We start from the raw sequence: 20,129 nt of genomic DNA, 5'->3' as shown, positions 1-20,129 counted from the left end.
TACTTCAAATTATTGTTTAAAATGAAAATTTAATTACCAATAACGCTTCGACCAAAATTAATTATAGATTAACTTTTGTTTCGATTGTTTGTCGGCTTCTTCCGGAAATCAGATCCTTGTTTATTATTCAATGTTTTTAGTTAATTATTCATTTTAATTAATTGTTTGCGTAATAAAGTAAAAATATAAATACCTCCAGTATTTTGAAACATAAATTTTTTCTTTTCGATAATTTATCTCGAAATTGTATATATAATTTAAGGGTAATTTCCAAGCAAATGGTTAAATTATTTAATAAAGAGAAATCAAAAGTCAATAATTGATTATTAGCCTCAAAATTGATAAACAATATAGGAAATTACATTAATAATAATATGCGTATTAATAAACAGGAAACATTGAAAAATTGTGCTTTTATCATATGGACCATATATCTAGTCGATTTCAATTAAACTCATCAGATTATTTTAAAAACCCTGAAACTAATTGACACAATTAAATTATTCAGCAATGAGAGCAAATGTTGGATAAAAAGAGACAAATAAAAATAATATCGATTCTACATATCCATTTTAACTATAAATTAATTGGAGGGTCAATTTATCTTCATTAGAAAATAATTATTTTCTTATAATTAAAATCAAAATGTTTTCCAATACATTATTCTTTTTTTGAAATTCAAATTTTGTATTGTTAAAAATATATATATCTTTTTGCAAACTTCTTATTCGCACTCGATAATTAATTTTTAAAAAAATATCAAAAAAAAGTAGTTTTTTCGAACTAAAAAAAGTAGTACAAGAAAGTAGCTATCGAAAAATTAAACTTGATGACAAAAAAACTCGCTTTTCTTGAAACTTCACAAAACAAAATATTTTTTGAAAATAATTGAATCGTAAGAATTTGATTATAATTTTTGAAAATAATTTTTTATAGTAGCATTTAGTGGCTGAGATCTAAAGAAAAGTACCCAAATAGTAGCATAACGTAAAAAAAAGGAGTAAATAGTAAATAGTAGGTTTTAGAACTATGAGTGCGAAGCCTGATAGGTATTTGAAATAATATTTTCCTATCAGAAAATTAAAAAAAAGTTCCCGAAAAATAAATTCTTGAGGGAAAATTCATTTCATGAAATGAGCTTTTGATAAATATTTTTCGCTATAGAATTTAAAATGAGATCGATTGAAAAAAGTTTATGGTTTGTGAGAGAGAGAAGAAAAAAAAAGATAAAAAGATTTATATTTACGATCGCTTTTCCATTGGTCAAGTCTTAATACATTTGCTGCTTTAAAAGTTAGAAAAGCATTCCATTCAATGGAAAAAGAAAAGTATAAAAAATAACACAATGAATTGAAAAACATTTTTCACCCTCAAACACCGCAGTAGTTAATAGCAAAAAGTACTCTGAATTTGTATTCGTATTTATTTTTCAAAATTTGCTTTTTATTTTCTCGTTTGAAATTTAATTTTTAATCGAATATAATAACGAACAGTTAATACAATATAATTAATATTTTAATTATTATTATAATTAAAAATTAAATTATTAAAATATATAATAAATTCTTATGAAGAATTTAATTATTTCCAAAAAAATAACATTTTTCACCAAAATTCAATTCTTTTTAAACATTTTAATAAAATTTTTCGCAATAATTCCATTAATTTTATAAATAATAAAATTTTTCGAAGGAATTCAATTATTTTGTAAAATTTTAATGTAAAATAAATTTTTTGCAACTATTCAATTATTTTCATAAATAATAAATATAATTCCAGGATATCAATTATTTTTATAAAAAATCAAATTCTTTTCAGGAATTCAATCATTTTTTATAAATTTTAATAAAATTATTTGCAAAAATTCAATCATTTTCATAAATAATAAAATTCATCGCAGAAATTCAATTATTTTTTAAAAATGTAATATATAATAATCGTTGCAAGAATTCAATTATTTTTAGAAATTTTAAAACTCATCGTTGGATTTCAATTATTTTTAATAACATATAATTTAAAAAAAAATTTTGAAAGAATTCAGTTATTGCATTCAAGAATGCAATTATTTTAAAAACTGCATAAAAGTTCGGTGACAAAAATTCAATTATTTTCATAAATAATAAAATTCATCGCAAGATTTAAATTATTATTGATACAATTTTACAAGAATTGCTTAAAAAATGTAAATAATACTTAAAAATTCAATTTTGATTTCTCGAAAAAATCGATTATTTAAAAAAATGTTTAATTTTAAAATTCTTTGAAAGAATTCAATTATTTACAAAAATATTAGAATTTTTCACAAGAATCCAATTATTTTTAAATATTTTAATAAAATTGTTCAAAATCAGTCAATTATTTTAAATACAATTTTAATTAAATTTTGTGGAAATAATTCAATTATTCTTTTAGATTTTAATAAAATTCTTCCCAAGAATTCAATTATTTACATAAATAATTCTTCGAAAGAATTTAATTATTACAGATAAATAACAAAATTATTCCCGAAAATTCAATTATTTTATGGTATTTTAATAAAATTCTTTGCAAAATTCAATTATTTTTATAAATCACAAAATTCATCACAAGAATTCAATTATTTTTAAAAATAATATATTTTTTCTTTAAAATTCAATTATTTTGTATAATTTTAATATTTTTACGATTATTCACAAAAATGACAACATATTTCACAGAAATTCAATTTTTTTAAAATATTTTAATAAAATTCTTAGCAAAATTCAATTATTTTCATAAATAACAATTTTCATCACAAGAATTCAATTATTTTTAAAAATAATATATTTTTTCTTTAAAATTCAATTATTTTGTATAATTTTAATATTTTTACGATTATTCACAAAAATGACAACATATTTCACAGAAATTCAATTTTTTTAAAATATTTTAATAAAATTCTTAGCAAGAATTCAATTATTTTTATAAATAATAAAATTCTTCTCAGGAATTCAATTACTTTTTAAGAATTTTAATAAAATGCTTTGCAAAAATTCAATCATTTTCATAAATAATAAAATTCATCGCAATAATTCAATTATTTTTTCATAAGTAATAAAACTCTTCTTAGGAATTCAATTATTTTTGTGAAAATTTTAATAAAATTCAATTATTTTTATAAATAATAAAATTCATCGCAGGATTTCAATTATTTTTAATAAAATTTTACAAGAATTGCTTAAAAAATGTAAATAATTCTTAAAAAAAATTCAATTTCAATTTCTCGAAAAAATCAATTATTTAAAAAAATAATTTTTGGAAATTCTTTAAAAGAATTCAATTATTTACAAAAAATATTAGAATTTTTCACAGGAATTCAATTATTTTCAAATATTTTAATAAAATTGTTTAAAATCAGTCAATTAATTTAAATATACAATATTAATTAAATTAATTACAAGCTTTGGATTATGACTTAATATTATTTTAATTATCATTTATCAATTTAACGTTATTTAATTATTACTTATACATAGCAATTAATTACTCTCAAGTTTGTTTAATGGGAAAATAAATATTATTGTTTATTGATTCGCTAACTAATTACTCGTTATTTCACATCGTAAATTTATTCTAATTAATATTTATGATTTATCTTTCGCTGATGTTGTGGGGGGAGGGGGTGAAATGTATATCAGAAGCATATGCAATTATGCATTTCTTTTTATGTATGATTTTAATATTCATAAATGTCTGCATTTAATTTTCTCGAATGCGGTGTGTTCTTGTATGTACAGGAAGCCATAGTTAGATTGGAAAGGGTCGCTTCTCCTGTGTACATGTGATTCGATAGTTTTGGTTTTTTTTTTTCTTTGTTGATATAGAAAAAAATTGAATTTATGTTTTTGTGTGTGTGAGAAATTGTATATATATATAAAATACAGTTTATAGTGCACATGATAGAAATACAGATGTGAAAACGATAAGAGAACTCTGCTATACTTTGCGAACCCACGTATTTAAGTGTATGACTGCCCACAGTGGTCACATTCCGACTACTGTCAGACTTTATGGCTTTATTGCCCCGCCGATTGCTTCGCAGGAGGTAATTCCATTTATAAATTACCTTTTAAAACTTCTCACATATTAACACGAGGATTTTCATGCTTTTTTTGTGTATTTTATATGCGTATTATACGGGAAATTGAATCACCTGCTTGATTCGTATTATTTGAATCGCTAAAAATTAATTGAGCTAAAAATCGCTGTATAAAGTTAAAACGACCAGAAAAGAAATATTTGACAAAAAAATTTAATTTTGTTTTTCCCCTGATTTTTATCTGATTTCCGGACAAAATTTTAAATTTCTTCCTATAGCCAAAGAATACTTTCAAAAAAAAAAAAAAAAAAAAAAAAGTTAAAATTTTGTCTAGAAATTCGGTAAAAGTCAGGGAAAAAAAAATTTTAAAAAGCTCATAAAGAATTTACTCAACAAAATTTTTACATAATTGAATTCTTTTAACGAATTTTAATAACATTTTTAAGAATATGTTAAATTTTTCGAAAAATTCAATTAAAATTGAATTAAAAATAATTGAAATTATGCAAATGAGTTTTATTATTTATGAAAATAATTATAAGTTCCGAAAAAATTTTTACTATTTATGAAGTTAATTGAAAAAAAATATTATTTTTGTAAATAATTGAATTTTTGAGATAAATTATACATGATATTTACGAAAAGAATTAAATTTTTGAAAATAATTTTTTTTTTTTAAATAATTTAATTTTTCTGGAAATTATTAAAACAGTAGGTATATAGATATTGAAAATCATTGAATTGAGGAAAATTTTTTTAAATTATTAAAATTGTGCTAAGAATTGTATTAAAATTTTTGAAAATAATTTCATTTTTACAAACAATTTTTCTATTTATAAAGATAATTGAATTCTTTACAAGAATTTTTTTTTGGAAATAATTGAATTCCAATAAAAAATTTTATTAAAATTTTTTTCAATAATTGAATTTTGGAGAAGATTTTTATTATTTATCAATTTTAAATTTTTCCAAAAATTTTTAAAATAATTGAATTTTTAAAAGGTTTGAATTTGAAATTTCTGAAAATCGGAATTCTTCACTTTTTTAACTAACAATTATTTTGTGGAATTAATTTTATTAATTAATTCTTTGTAAAAATTCATTATATATGTTCAACAACTTTAAAAACTTCTTGTCAAAATTTTAATTATTATTATAAATAATAAAATTCTTCTGCTAAATTCAATTATTTTCAAAAAATAAAAAAAAATTCTCGTTAAAATTTCAATTATCCTTGTAAATAATAAAATTCTTTTCCAAAATTCAATTATTTTCAAAAATTTCAAAAACTTCTCATCAAAATTTCAATTATCCTTATAAATAATAAAATTCTTTCAAAATTCAATTATTTTCAAAAATTGGAATAAAGTTCTTGTCAAAATTTAAATTAATTTAAAAATTCTCCTAAAATTCAATTCCCAATATTCAATTATGTTCAAAAATATTAAAAATTCTTATCAAAATGCCAATTATATCTTTATAAATGATAAAATTCTTCTCCAAAATTCAATTATTTTCAAAAATTTTTTAAATCTCGTCAAAATTTCAATTATTTTTATAAATAATAAAATTCTTCTTCAAAATTCAATTATTTTCAAAATTCGCGGAATTTATTTAAAATTGTATTAAAAAGAATTGAAATCCACCTATGAATTTTAAAATTTGTAAAAAATAATTGAATTCCTGAGAAGAATTTTATTATTTATAAAAATAATTGAATTCTTGGGGAGAATTTTATTAAAATCTATTTAAATATTTGATTTTTTTCGAAAAATATCAGGAATATTCTATTTTAAATAATTGAATTCCTGTGAAATTTTTTTTAATTTATAAAAATAATTGAATCCCTTTAGAAATTTTATTATTTACTTGAAAATAATTGAATGATTGCAAAGAAATTTACAAAAAATTTGTAAATAATTGAATTTCTGCAAAATTTTCATTATTTTATTAAAATAATTAAAGACTTGCCTAAAATTTTATTAAATAATTGAATTCTTTTGGAAAATTTTATTTAAATAGTAGATATTGAAAATCATTGAATTGAGGAAAATTTTTGAGAATAATTGAAATTCTGCCAAGAATTATATTAAAATTTTTGAAAATAATTGAATTTTGGAGAAGAATGTAATTATTTCTAAAGATAATTGAAATTTTGACGAGAATTTTTTTAAATGTATGAAAATAATTGAATTTCTAAAAAACATTTTATCATTCATGAAAATAATTGAATTCTTGCGAACGATTTTATTATAATTTTATAAAATAATTGATTTCTTTCGAACAATTTTATTAAAACATTTGAATGAATTGAATTATAATAATAATAATTGAATTGAATAATTAAAATAATTGAATAATTGAATAATTAAATAATAATAATAATAATAATAATAATAATAATAATAATAATAATAATAATAATAATAATAATAATAATAATAATAATAATAATAATAATAATAATAATAATAATAATAATAATTGAATTCCTGTGAAAAATTCTTATATTTTTGTAAATAATTGAATTCTTCCAAAAAATTGAAAAAAATTTTTTTTTTAAATAATTGATTTTTCGAGGCATTGAAATTAAATTTATCAGAATAATTACATTTTTAGAGCAATTCCTGTAAAATTGTATTAAAAATATTTGAAATTCTGCGATGAATTTTATTATTTATGAAAATAATTGAATCTTTGTCACCGAACTTTAATGAAGTTTTTAAAATAATTGCATTTTCTTGGGAAGAATTTAAAAAAAATTTTTTTAAAGAAATGATTTTTTTCAAAAATTTTTATAAATATTGTGTTTTAACTTTTAAATAATTGAATTTCTTTGAAAATTGTATATTATTTAAGAAATTAATTAAATTCTTGTAAAATATTTATTTAAAGTTATATTATATTAAAAATAATTGAAATCCTGCGATAAGTTTTAAAATTTATGAAAATAATTGAATTCTTGCAACGATTATTATATTACAATTTTAAAAAATAATTGAATTCCTGCCATGAATTTTATTATTTATGAAAATATAATTGAACTTCTGCAAAGAATTTTATTACTTTTAAAAGTAATTGAATTTCTACTTAATCATTTGTAATTTTTCTAAAATCCTCCAAATTAAATCGTACAATTTACGAACTTTTCGTCCTTTTTCAATCAAATTAAAATTACGGACTTTACCGAACTTTTTTCAAAAAAAACCTACTTTTACGGACTTGAAGCAAATTTACGAACTTTTACGGGATTTACGGACCTAGTTCGAGCCCTGTGAATATATAGTAAAGTACCATTTAATTGACTACTCAAAGAAAAATTAATTTAAAAAATATTTATTTGCCAGACTATTAATTTTACTGACAAATATAATCGTTTATTTGAATCGAATAAATTGTTCCCTCAGTGTAAATTAAATCGTCGCGTGTAAATAAAAACGTTATAATAGTTATTTTTCCAGTCTCATAACTTATTTTGCTAATTCATCAATTGATTTTAAGTAGCTGGGGGATTTGAATATGGAATAAAAGTATGCGCACGTGGAGGCTTTATAATCTATTTCCGTAAGATATATAAGTTTCTGGCTGTGTTCTATTAAAACACATAAATAGAAACTACTAAATCAGTCAAAAAGACTAACCAAATGGCCCTCCCAAGCTTCTTTAATCTCCGAAAACCTTGAACTTTATAAATCCAAATGGATCACTGAACTCGTAATCCAGAAAATCATATATATACATACTATATAGGCGAGATCTCCTCCTCCTACCCCTCCTTCGCCAATAATCTCTGTCCCGGCACATGCTTACAAACTTTTGTCCGCCAGATATATATATATATATATATATATATATATATATATATATATATATACTGAATCGAGAGATTCGACTTTATATAAAAGCGCCGAGCACAAGAAGAAATTCAAAAGGGTAAAAAAAAATTATTTTTATATATAAGGAGAAAAAAGGGTACGGCGAAAAAAAAATTGATCTCAAAAGGTAAAAATTTTTGTTTTCTTGGCAAAAAATAATTCGCGGTTCGAATGTACCTTGCTAATGTTCATGTAACATAAAACCAGATGCCCTCTCACGTTATTTTCGACTAAATTATTGTGTGGAGCCAATTTTGCTAAAATGCATTTTTGTGTAGTACTGTTTCATTCTTTTTTATCGAGAATTTATATCTTGTATTATCAAACAGGAATTATCGAATTACTCGTCCAAAAATATTAGAAATTTAAAACATTAGGATATTTCAATTTTTATATTAAGATTTTTTTAAAAATATTATCCAAAAATTTAAGTTTTATTTAAAATAGTTTTTCCTTCCATTATAATATTTATAAAGATATTAAATTTCGGTATTTTTTTCAAGGACCTTAAAATAATTTTTGTCAAATACTGTTTGTTAATTATGGCCTAAAGAAATTAAGAAAAATTAAAAAAAAATTTCTTTATAAATAATTTTATTTTTTATTATAGCAGGCTTCGTACTCGATAATTAATTTTTAAAAAAGTAGCAAAATATAAAGACGCAGAAAAAAAGTAGTAAAAAAGTAGCTTACGAAAAATTAAACTTGACTCAATTTTTTATTTTTTACAATTTCCCAATTACATTCAAAAATGGAAAAATATATTCCAAATAAATATTTAATAATACCAGATTTATTTTTTTCTACGGAAATTAAAATATTTTAAATTATATTTCAAAGTAACGCATTTTTAAAATTTAACTATTTGTAAAAATTACAAAAGTCATTCTTTCAAAATTCAATCATTTTTCAATTCATTTTTCTTGAAATTTTATAAATAAAATTATTCAAAACTTTAATCATTTTATTTTATTCAATTCTAAATTAATTCTTATCAGAAAGTTCTACGAGAATTCAATTATTTAAACTACAAAAATAAATTTATTGAATAATTGCGAATATTTCTTAAATTTGAATTCTTATAAAGAACTTTATATCAACATTTTTTTTAAAAAAATTAAATTTTTACGAAGAATTGCATGAAAATTTTTGATAATGAATAAATTCATTCAAAAAGTAATTAAAAATGAATTGAAAATAATTATTAGACTCTAAGAAGCAAATTGTATCAAATTTTTTTAAATAATTGAATTTTTCGAAGAATTTTATTAAAATTTTTAAGAATAATTGCGTTTTTAGCAGAATTAATTTAAAATTATATTAAAAATAATTGAAATCCTGCGATGAGTTTTATTATTTATGAAAATAATTGAATTTTTGTCACCGAACTTTAATAGTGTTTTGAAATTAATTGCATTCTTGAGAAGAATTTAAAAAAAAATCTTTTTTAAGAAATGATTTTTTTCCAAAAGTTTTATTAAAATTCTATTGCAAACAATTTAATTATTAAAAAAAAATTTCATTAAAATTGTTTTAAATATTTGAATTCTTTCAAAGAATTTTATTAAAATTTTTAAGAACAGTTGCATTTTTCACGGAATTTATTTAAAACTGTATTAAAAATAATTGAAATCCAGCGATGAGTTTTAAAGTTTCGATGAATTTTATTATTTATGAAAATAATTGAATCTTACGAAGAATTTCATAAAAATCTATTTCAATAATTGAATTTTTTCGAAAAATATTAGGAAAATTCTGTTTTAAATAATTATGAAATTCGGTGAAAATTTTTTTATTTATAAAAATAATTGAATGTTTGCAAAGAATTTTATAAATATTTTTTTAAAATTATTCAATTCTTTTGGGAAATTTTCAATTCAAATAATAGATATATTAAAAATCATTATTGTATGACGAAAAATTTGTGAAAATAATTGAAATTTTGCAAAGAATTTTATTAAAAGTTTTAAAAATAATAGAATTTTGAAAAAGAATTACATTAGGTATTTATAAAGATATATAATTGAAAATACGACGAAATTAAAAAAAAATTGAGTATAATTGAATTTTTGCGAAGAATTTTATTATTAATTTTGATAAATAATTGAATACTTAAGACGAATTTTATTATTTGTAAAAATAATTAAATTCTTGCAACGAATTTTATTAAAATTTTAAAAAAATAATTAAATTCCTGAGAAGAATTTTATTATTCATAAAAATAATTGAATTCTTGGGAAGAATTTTACTAAAATCTATTTAAATATTCGATTTTTTCGAAAGATATTAGATAAATTCTTTTTTAAAATTATTCAATTCTTTTGAGAAATTTTTTATTAAAATAGTATAGATATTAAAATTCATTGACTTTCAAAAAATTTGTGAAAATAATTGAAATTTTGACAAAAATTTTATTTAAATTTTTAAAAATAATTTAATTTCGAAGAAGAATTTTATTATTTATAAAGTTAATTGAAAATTCGACGAGAATTCTTTTTTAAATTTTGACTATAATTGAATTACGAATTTTATTATACATTTGGATAAATAATTGAATTCTTGAGACAAATTTTATTATTTGTGAAAATAATTGAATTCTTGAGACGAAATTTTATTATTTGTGAAAATAATTGAAAAAAATAATTTAAATAATCCCTTTTTCGAAATATAATAAATATTATGAAAATTTTATTCTAAATAATTGAATTTTTGAAAATAATTGAAATTTTGCCAAGAATTTTATTAAAATTTTTGAAAATAATTGAAATTTTGAGGAGAATTTAAAAAAATTTTTAAGCATAATTGAATTTCTGCGAAGAATTTTATTCATTTTGAAAATAATTGAATTGTTTTTAGAATTTAATGAAAATTTATGAAAATAATTGAATTCTTGTGAAGAATTTTTTTTTAAAATAATATTCAACAGAATTTAGAAAATCTGAAGAATTTTGCTTTTTTATGGAAATAATTGAATTCTTGACAAGAATTTTTTTTACAGTTTCTATAAATAATTGAATTCATTCAAAGAATTTTATAAAAATCTATTTAAAATTTTAAATAATTGATTTTTTTCGAAAAATATCAGGAAAATATCTTAAACATGAAAAAAATTGCTTTTAGTGTAACTAAGCTAAGAGAAGCGTCCCCCTCCCCTAAGTCAAAAGTAGTGGGGGAAGAAGCTCCGGCATGGTGGGGAGTCGCTTCTCCCAACCTCGAACTCATAGTTTATTTTTCCTTTTCACTAGAATGTCGCGGCAATGTTTTTACGAACGTGTTTTCTTCACTCTTCTTTCTTCCCTTTCTGAAAATCTCACGCATTAGGCTAATTTAAGTTCGCCTGTCGCGCGCTATATATTTTTCGTTTTCAAACGAGTAAATATTTCTCGTACGCTAATACTTTGTGTATAGCAACAAGTTATATATCCGCATTCGGTAAATATTGAAAAATACATTGAAACATTTTTATACTCTATATTTAGTTCTCTTTTACAAACTCTCTCACAAATAAATATAAGCCGCGCGCACTATGTGTGAAAATACAAAAGAAAGCCAAGTATAATATATAAAGAGGGAAAAAAGAACAAATTGCAAGAGAAGGATCATGTCGCGCGAAAAAGAGAAACCTCTCGCGGTGAGAGAAAGAAAAGTACCCTTTAAGCTACTTTCACAACAGTGCGAATGAGATTTGATATAAATGCGAGAGCACCCGAGGAAAAGTGTATAGAGAAAAGAATTACTAACTTTAAAACTTTAAAATATGTCAAACTCGAGGAAAATGTTAAAACTATTTTGTCTTCTTTTATATACATATATAGATATATCTGCCGTAGAAATGAAATCACACGTCAAAGTGAAGAAAGATCGAGAGCGAATTCAATTTTTTATACTTTGCAAAAAATTCTTATATATTCACATAGTTATCGCAAAAATTGTTTCTTAAAAAACAATTTCGAAAATTAATTTTAAAAAGTATTAATTTTTTTCCTTTGATAATAATGTAACAAGATTATACATTTCCCTGATTTACAAAAAAACAACTTTCACTTTTTCCCTGCCTCTTAAGAACTTTATTTTTAAATAAATATTATTAATCATTATTATTTTTTCATAGAAATTTAGATTTTAAAAAATTTTTAATTCAATAACATATGGTAAGAATATTATTATAAAACATGAAGATATCACGTAATTTTGCAAATTTTTTGAAATTTTTGAACAGAATTGAATTTTTGCGAAAAATATTATGAATTTTGAAAATAATTGAATTCTCTCGATGAATATTGTTATTTTTGAAAATAATTGAAATTTTGCTAAGAATTTTATTAAAATTTTCAAAAATAATTCAATTCCTGAGAAGAATTTTATTATTTATGAAAATAATTGAATAGTTGCTAGGACTTTTATTAAAATTTTACAAAATAATTGAATTTCTGTAAAAAATTTTGTTATTTTTGCAAATAAATTGAATTCTTCGTAAAAATTTTATAAACATTGTTTTTATTAATTTCTTTTTTCGAAATATAATAAATATATTATGAAAATTTTATTTTAAATAATTGAATTTTTGAAAATAATTTGGAATTTTATTAAAATTTTTGAAAATAATTGAATTTCGGAGAAAAATTGTATTATTTATGAAGATTGAAGATAATTTAAATTTTGAGGAGAATTAAAAAAAAATTTTTAAGCATAATTGAATTTTTGGGAAGAATTTTATTACTTTTGAAAATAATTGAATTGTTTTTTAGAATTCTATGGAAATTTATGAAAATAATTGAATTTCGGAGAAAAATTTTATTATTTTTAAAGATAATTGAAATTTTGACAAGAATTTTTGTAAATTTTTGAACATAATTGAATTTCTGCGAAGAATTATATTACTTTTGAAAATAATTGAATTCTTGAGACGAATTTTATTAAAATTTCTTTTTAAATAATTGAATTCTTTTGTGAAATTTTATTGAAATAGAAGACATTGAAAATAATTGAATTTTGCCAAGAATTTTATTAAAATTTTTGATAATAATTGAATTTTTGAGAAGAATTTTACTATGCTTTTGAAAATAATTGAATTTCTGCAATAATTTGTAATTGCTTCAAGGTTTATAAAATTCCCTGACATTCCCAGGTTTTCCATGTTTCCAGGTTGCATGACAAACCTTGAAAATAATTATTGAAAATCTCTTTTCTTTGAAAATATTTATTTTTACGATTCTTCCCTATATTGAGAATAAAAAATTTATAATCGAAAAAAATAAATAAAGAATTCTTGAAATGCTACTGAATATAAACTTGCACCCGCAGAGAAATATATTATGCGCGAAATTGAATAATTAAAAAAATGAAAAAATGAAAAAATGAATGAATGACAGGATATTAAAAAGAAAAAAAACTTGGTTGTGTTCTACACACGTTAATTCGATCATTATAAAGTGAGGGCTGATTCACGCTTTAATAAAAAGCAATTATTCTGCTTGTCAGACGGTGACGAATCAATAGATTGGACCACGCCAAAAATATCAGTGATCGAACTTTATATATTTTCAATATTAAAAAAAAATTCTGCCCAACCATGTGGAAAACCATCAAAACTGATAAAGACAAATATCAACAACAATTTCTGTTACATTCTCTATATATATGCATATACAATGAAGAAACAACTGATAAAATCAAAACTTCCTTGTTTACATATACATTATTTGTCCGCACTATTGTTTATGTTTTGTAAATAATTAATAATTTCTGATTTTAAAAAAAAATTTATTTGTTTATTGTAATTATTATTATTTAGAAATATTTTTGAAAATAATCGAAATTTTGTCAAAAATTTTATAAAAATTATTGAAAACTTTCGGCGAAGAATTTCATTATATACTTTTTAAAATAATTGAATTCTAGTTATGAATATTGTTATTTATGATAATAATTGAAATTTGCAAAGAATTTTAGTAAGAGATGAAATTCTGGTTAAAAATTATTGAAAATAATTGAATTCTTGTGATGAATACTATTGTTTATGAAAATAATATTGAATTTTATCGCAGGATTTTGCTATTCAATTATATATCTAGATAATTGGAATTTTGACGAGATTTTTTTGAAATTTTTGAACACAATTGAATTTCTGCGAAAAATGTTATTAATTTTGAAAATAATTGAATTCTTTCGATAAATATTGTTATTTTTGAAAATAATTGAAATTTTGTGAAGAATTTTATTAAAATTTTTGCAAATAATTGAATTTCGGAGAAGAATTTTATTATTTATAAAGATATTTGTAATTTCGTAGAGAATTTTAAAAAATTTGTTAAACATAATTGAATTTTTGCGAAAAATATTATTAATTTTAAAAATAATTGAATTGTTTCGATAAATATTGTTATTTATGAAAATAATTGAATTTTGCAAAGAATTTTACTAAAATTCCTGAAAATATAATTCAATAACCTAATTCTAAAGAATTCAATTATTTAAGTAGAGAAATAAATAATTTATGTAATGTTTATAAAAATAATTGAATCATTGCGTAAAAATTTATATATAATTGAATTCCTATAAAATTTTTATTATTTATCAAAATAATTAAATGTTTGCGTACAATTTTATTAAAATTTTTTTTAAATAATTGATTTCTTTTGACGAATTTTAACAGAAATATAAAAATAATTACATTTCTCGAGGAATTCGATTAAAATTGTATTAAAAATAATTGAAATTCTGCGATGAGTTTTATTGTTTTTTTTAAATAATTGAATTCCTAAAAACAATTCTATTATTTATGAAAATAATTGGATTCCCAGAAAAGAATTTTATTATTTTACAAAAATAATTGAACCCTTGTAAAAATTTTTATTATTTATGAAAATAATTGAATTATTGATAAGAAATTTATTTTAAAAATTTGCAAATAATTGAATGTTTGTGAAATTTTTATTATTTAAGAAAATAATTAAATGTTTGCGTAGAATTGTATAATAAATTTTTTAATCTAAATGAATTCTATTGCAAAAATTTTATTAAAATAGTAGATATTGAAAATCACTGAAATGGGGAAAATTTTTGAAAATAATTGAAATTTCCCCAAGAATTGTATTAGAATTTTTGAAAAATACCATATTTAATTGACTCAAATAAAATTTATTTGATTCAAGTAAATATTTAATTGACAATAGTCAAGTAATCGGTTATATTTGAAACGTTACTATATGTATAGTAAATTTTACGTTATGTCCAGTAAACGTTACTATGTGTATAGTAAACTTTACTTAATGTCTAGTAAACTTTACTATGTGTATAGTAAACTTTACTTAATGTCTAGTAAACTTTACTATATGTATAGTAAACTTAACTTTATGTCTAGTATACTTTATTTCAGCCTATTTGAAACAAACATGAATTGAACTATTTAATGGACTCAAATAAAAATTATTTGATTCAAGTAAATATTTAATTGCCAATAATCAAGTAATCGGTTATTTGAGTCAAATAATTTTTTTCTTAATGTAGCCAACTAAAATATTTCTTAAATATTATTGTAATAAAAATATTACTAAACTATTCTCACCTGTGACCGTAAATAATAAAAGTCCTCCAAGAATCTTGAAAAACATTGTTCACAACACCAAAAAAGAAGAAATCGCTTTAAAATTCACTTTATTCGTCGAAACACAAAAAACTGTTCACACAAATTTCCGACAACTTCTCCTCGTCAATTTCATCATTAATTTCTATCTAACTTAGAGAATCTATTAATTCCTATTTTTACTTGTCAATATTATTTCTTTCAACTAAAAACCTACTAAATAAAAATTTGTAAATAAGTAACAAATTGATAGCAAAGTAAAACTTTGTAAGAATTGATATCAAAGTAAAAATTTTCAAAAATTGGTATTAACATAAAAATTGACAAAAATTGATAATATGAACTGTAGGAGAAAAGGTAAATATTAGGTAAGTAATGTATTAAGGGGTTGAAAGTGTTATAAAAGTCGAATTTGTTCTTTTTTTGTTGTTTTCTAGTGTAAATGATGAAATTGGAGAACACGTGACTCGGTACAGCCGCGAAGGAGATGCAGAAGTGACTAACGATAACAACACAGTTTAACACACAAGTTTAACTTTTAACAGTCAGTGACCGGTTGACTATATAGGCAGCCAGCAGCCTGGCAGTCGGTTCAAGACTGAGTACAAGTTCACAACTTCAGCAGCCCTACCAGGATTCCTCAGTCCATATGCGGCCACTTCTTCTACCATTAAACATTCAAGAGATCATCCGACACTGCTACCCATAACAAGAACATGATCCAATCCCAAATAGCGCAATATTACTTATTTATTTCCTATATTATCCACGTTTCCTAACATATTCCACATTGCAGGAATTCATTCTTCACTATTACCAACTTCTGCCTTATTTCAAGACATATTTTATTCGCAGGGCAATAATATGGTTCAAATTTACGCACAGCCCGCAGGGCTCGAACCGCAGTCAAAGTATTTAAAAAATATACAAAGTTTACGGACATTATTATTATTACTGGCTAAAATATAATCAATCCGAGTTAAATAAGAGAAAATTTTACTTAAAAGTATAAATTAAATGACCGAGTAATAAAAGCATTATTTTATATTATAAGAATATTGTTACTGTAACTATTATTTTCATAATTTTAATTCAATTATTATTTTCTAGAATTTTTAATTATTATTTTTTATGAAAATAATTGAATTCCTTAAGAAAAATTTATTATTTTTAAAAATAATTGAATTCCTGTGAAATTTTTATTATTTATGAAAATAATTAAATGTTTACATAGAATTTTATTAAAAAATTTTTTTATAATAATTGAATTCTTTTTGGGAAATTTTATTACAATAGTAAATATTGAAAATCAGAAAAAATTTTGAAAATAATTGAAATTAGGACAAGAATTTTTTTGCCATTTATGAAAATAATTGAACCTTGGAGAAGAATTTTGTTATTTACAAAGATAATTGGGATTTTTAAGAGAATTTTCTTCAAATTTTGAAAAATTGAATTCTTACGAAGATTTTTAGAAAAAAATTTTTAAATAATTGAATTCTGTTTGGTAATTTTATGAAAATAGTAGATATTGAAAATCATTGAATTGCGAAAAGTTTTTAAAAATAATTAAATTTTACAAAGAATTCTATTAAAATTTTTGAGAATAATTGAATATCTATGTTGCATTTTATTAAATTTTTTTGAAAATAATTGAATTCCAAAAAAGCATTTTAATATTTATAAAAATAATTGAATTCTTGCAATCGATTTTATTAGAATTTTTTAAAATAATTGAATTCATGTAATGAATATTGTTATTTATGTAAATAATTGAATTCTTATTCATAAAAATAATAGAATTCCTGTGAAATTTTTATTATTTATGAAAATAATTAAATGTTTACATAGAATTTTATTAAAAATTTTTTTAAATAATTGAATTTGTTTTGGGAAATTTTAATTAAAATCTTAGATATTGAAAATCATTGAAACTAGAAAAAGGCATTTTGTCTTTGAAAATAATTGAAATTAGGACAAGAATTTTTTTTGACATTTATGAAAATAATTGAATTTTGCAAAGAATTTTATTAAAATGCTTTAAAATAATTGAATTTTCGAGAATAATTTTGTTATTTATATTAAATAATTGAATTCTTTCGAAGAATTATTTATGTAAATAATTGAATTCTTGGGAACAATTTTATTAAAATCTAAAAGAATAATTGAATTATTTCGAAAAATGTTAATTAAAATTGTATTTAAAATAATTGATTTCTATCGAACAATTTTATTAAAATATTAAAAAATAATTGAATCCTGTGAAAAATTCTAATATTTTTGTAAATAATTGAATTCTTCCATAGAATTTTGAAAAAACATTTTTATAAATAATTGATTTTTTCGAGGAATCGAAATTGAATTTTTAAGAATAATTCCATTTTTTGAGCAATTCCTGTAAAATTGTATTAAAAATAATTGAAATTCTGCAATGAATTTTATTATTTATGAAAATAATTGAATATTTGCAAAGAATTTTATTAAAATTTTCAAAAAGAATTGTATTCCTGAGAAGAATTTTATTATTTATGAAAATAATTGAATTATTGTGAAGAATTTTATCAAAATGTTTAAAAAGAATGGAATTTCTGTGAAAAATTTTGTTATTTATGAAAATAATTGAATTTTGCCAAGAATTTTTTTTTAAATGACTTAAAATAATTAAATTTTCGGAAATAATTTTGTTATTTATCTTTAATAATCGAATTCTTTCGAAGAATTATTCATGTAAATAATTGAATTCTTGGGAAGAATTTTGTTAAAATCTAAAAGAATAATTGAATTATGTCTAAAAAATTTAATTAAAATTGTATTTAAAATAATTGACTTCTTTTGAACAATTTTATTAAAACATTTGAAAATAATTGAATGCGTTTTGGGATTTATAATTTTGTTATTTATAAAGATAATTGGGATTTTTACGAGAATTTTCTTCAAATTTTGAAAAATTGAATTCTTACGAAGATTTTCAAAAAAAAATATTAATAATTGAATTCTGTTTGGAAATTTTATAAAAATAGTTTAGATATTAAAAATCATTGAATTGCGAAAAGTTTTTAAAAATAATTAAATTTCACAAAGAATTCTATTAAAATTCTTGATAATAATTGAATGTCTGTATGGCATTTTATTAAATTTTTTTGAAAATAATTGAATTCCCAAAAAATTCCCCAATTGAATTCTTGCAACGAATTTTATTAAATTTTTGCAAATAATTGAATTCATATGAAAAATTGAATTATTTGCAGAAATATTTGAATTTCTGAAAAGAATTTGATTATTTATGGAAATAATTGAAATTTTGTCAAGAATTGAATTCTTTCGAAGAATTTTAATAAAATTTTTGAAAATAATTACATTTTTGAGGAATTTATTTAAAATTGCATTCTATTAAAAATAATTGAAATCCTGTGAAGAATTTATTTGTAATTATCTAATAAAATTTAAAAAAAAACTAATAAAAATTAGCAGCGATTTTTTTACTATATAAAAAAATAGTAGTCCTCAACCCAATAATTTCTCTGATAGCCCTAATTAATATAGAACATGTATTTGTGTCCTTTTGCGAGAACAATATAGAAAAAAATGAACAAAAAAAACCCCTTTTATAAAATTTAAACTTTTTAAAAGCACACTATACATTGCGTAAACGAAAGAGACAAACGACTATACTTTTATATTCTGATTTATTTTTCAAATAATTGTATTCTATATCAAATTTTTTTCAGTTTATTAAATTTTTTCCTATGCAACAGAAGTCTAATAATCCTTTGTTTTTTTTTACATTTGAAATTCGTTATACTATTTTGGAATGTATATGAATAACAATATCCCAACTTTTTTATTGATTCAATATAATGTTTTAAATCCAGATTCCAATATACAGTGTATATTGTCGCATATCCCAATTCAGATTCGTTTCAATTGTATCCAATTTATTGTGAGCCGTTTAATCAAATTTAATGTCCTCATATAGTTTGGAAACAATGTCGCATTAAAATCTCTTGCGGTTAAACATGGATTATAATGTAAATTACCGAGTTCGATAAAAATTATAATAATATGTGTTTTGTGTGTAATATAAAAGGAAGAAAATTTTAATAAATATTTGTCATTCATTTTTAATTAGTGCATGGACTAATTTGCAATCTATATAGTTAATTTCCTGTTCTTACTATATATATATATATATAATAATTGTTAGTAAATTTTTACTAAATTTTTAGTAAAATTTCATTAATTGCTACACTAAAAAAAAATTTGATTCAAACAACCTATTAGTTGTCTATTATCAAAAAATATTTACTTGAATCAAATGAATATTTACTTGAGTCAAATGAATATTTACTTGAATCAAATAAATTCTATTCAAGTCAAATAAATTGTATATTTGAACCGATAATTTTACTATTTGAGGAAAATACCGTTTAATTGACTCAAATAAAAATTATTTGATTCAAGTAAATATTTATTTGATAATAGTCATAATAGTAATCGGTAATTTGAATCAAATAAATTTTTTTTGCAGTGTAATCATCTAATTTACTGAATCAATTAGTGAAATTGTTCAATCGACTTTTAATAAACCTTTTTTACTAATTTTTCCTAAAAT

General features: G+C 20.4%; 2 protein-coding genes across 4 annotated transcripts in view; one reads left to right on the top strand and one right to left on the bottom strand.

The window, feature by feature from the left end:
• LOC122502161 (sushi, von Willebrand factor type A, EGF and pentraxin domain-containing protein 1) overlaps positions 1-16,041 on the top strand; it is a 240,126-nt gene extending 224,085 nt beyond the window's left edge. For both annotated transcript variants that reach the window (XM_043612086.1, XM_043612087.1), the window contains one exon: positions 15,955-16,041. The gene's annotated coding sequence lies outside the window, so the exon portion shown is untranslated. The remainder of the gene's footprint in view (positions 1-15,954) is intronic.
• LOC122502160 (fibrillin-1-like) overlaps positions 1-16,059 on the bottom strand; it is a 161,622-nt gene extending 145,563 nt beyond the window's left edge. The window contains exons 1-2 of one of the 2 annotated variants that reach the window (XM_043612083.1): positions 15,985-16,059; positions 15,500-15,730 (exon numbers count right to left, since the gene is read on the bottom strand). In XM_043612083.1, coding sequence (XP_043468018.1) covers positions 15,500-15,545 — 46 coding nt within the window. In that variant the 5' untranslated portion in view covers positions 15,546-15,730; positions 15,985-16,059. Of the gene's footprint in view, positions 1-15,499; positions 15,962-15,984 lie in introns of those variants that run through there. The other variant, XM_043612084.1, reaches the window with a different exon arrangement.
• Positions 16,060-20,129: the final 4,070 nt, after the last annotated feature.

Source organism: Leptopilina heterotoma, unplaced genomic scaffold (genome assembly GCF_015476425.1).
Source record: "Leptopilina heterotoma isolate Lh14 unplaced genomic scaffold, ASM1547642v1 Lhet_220, whole genome shotgun sequence".
Lineage (NCBI taxonomy): Eukaryota > Metazoa > Arthropoda > Insecta > Hymenoptera > Figitidae > Leptopilina > Leptopilina heterotoma.
The sequence above is the reverse complement of the archived record's forward strand: the minus strand, read 5'-3'. Positions and strand labels throughout refer to the sequence as shown.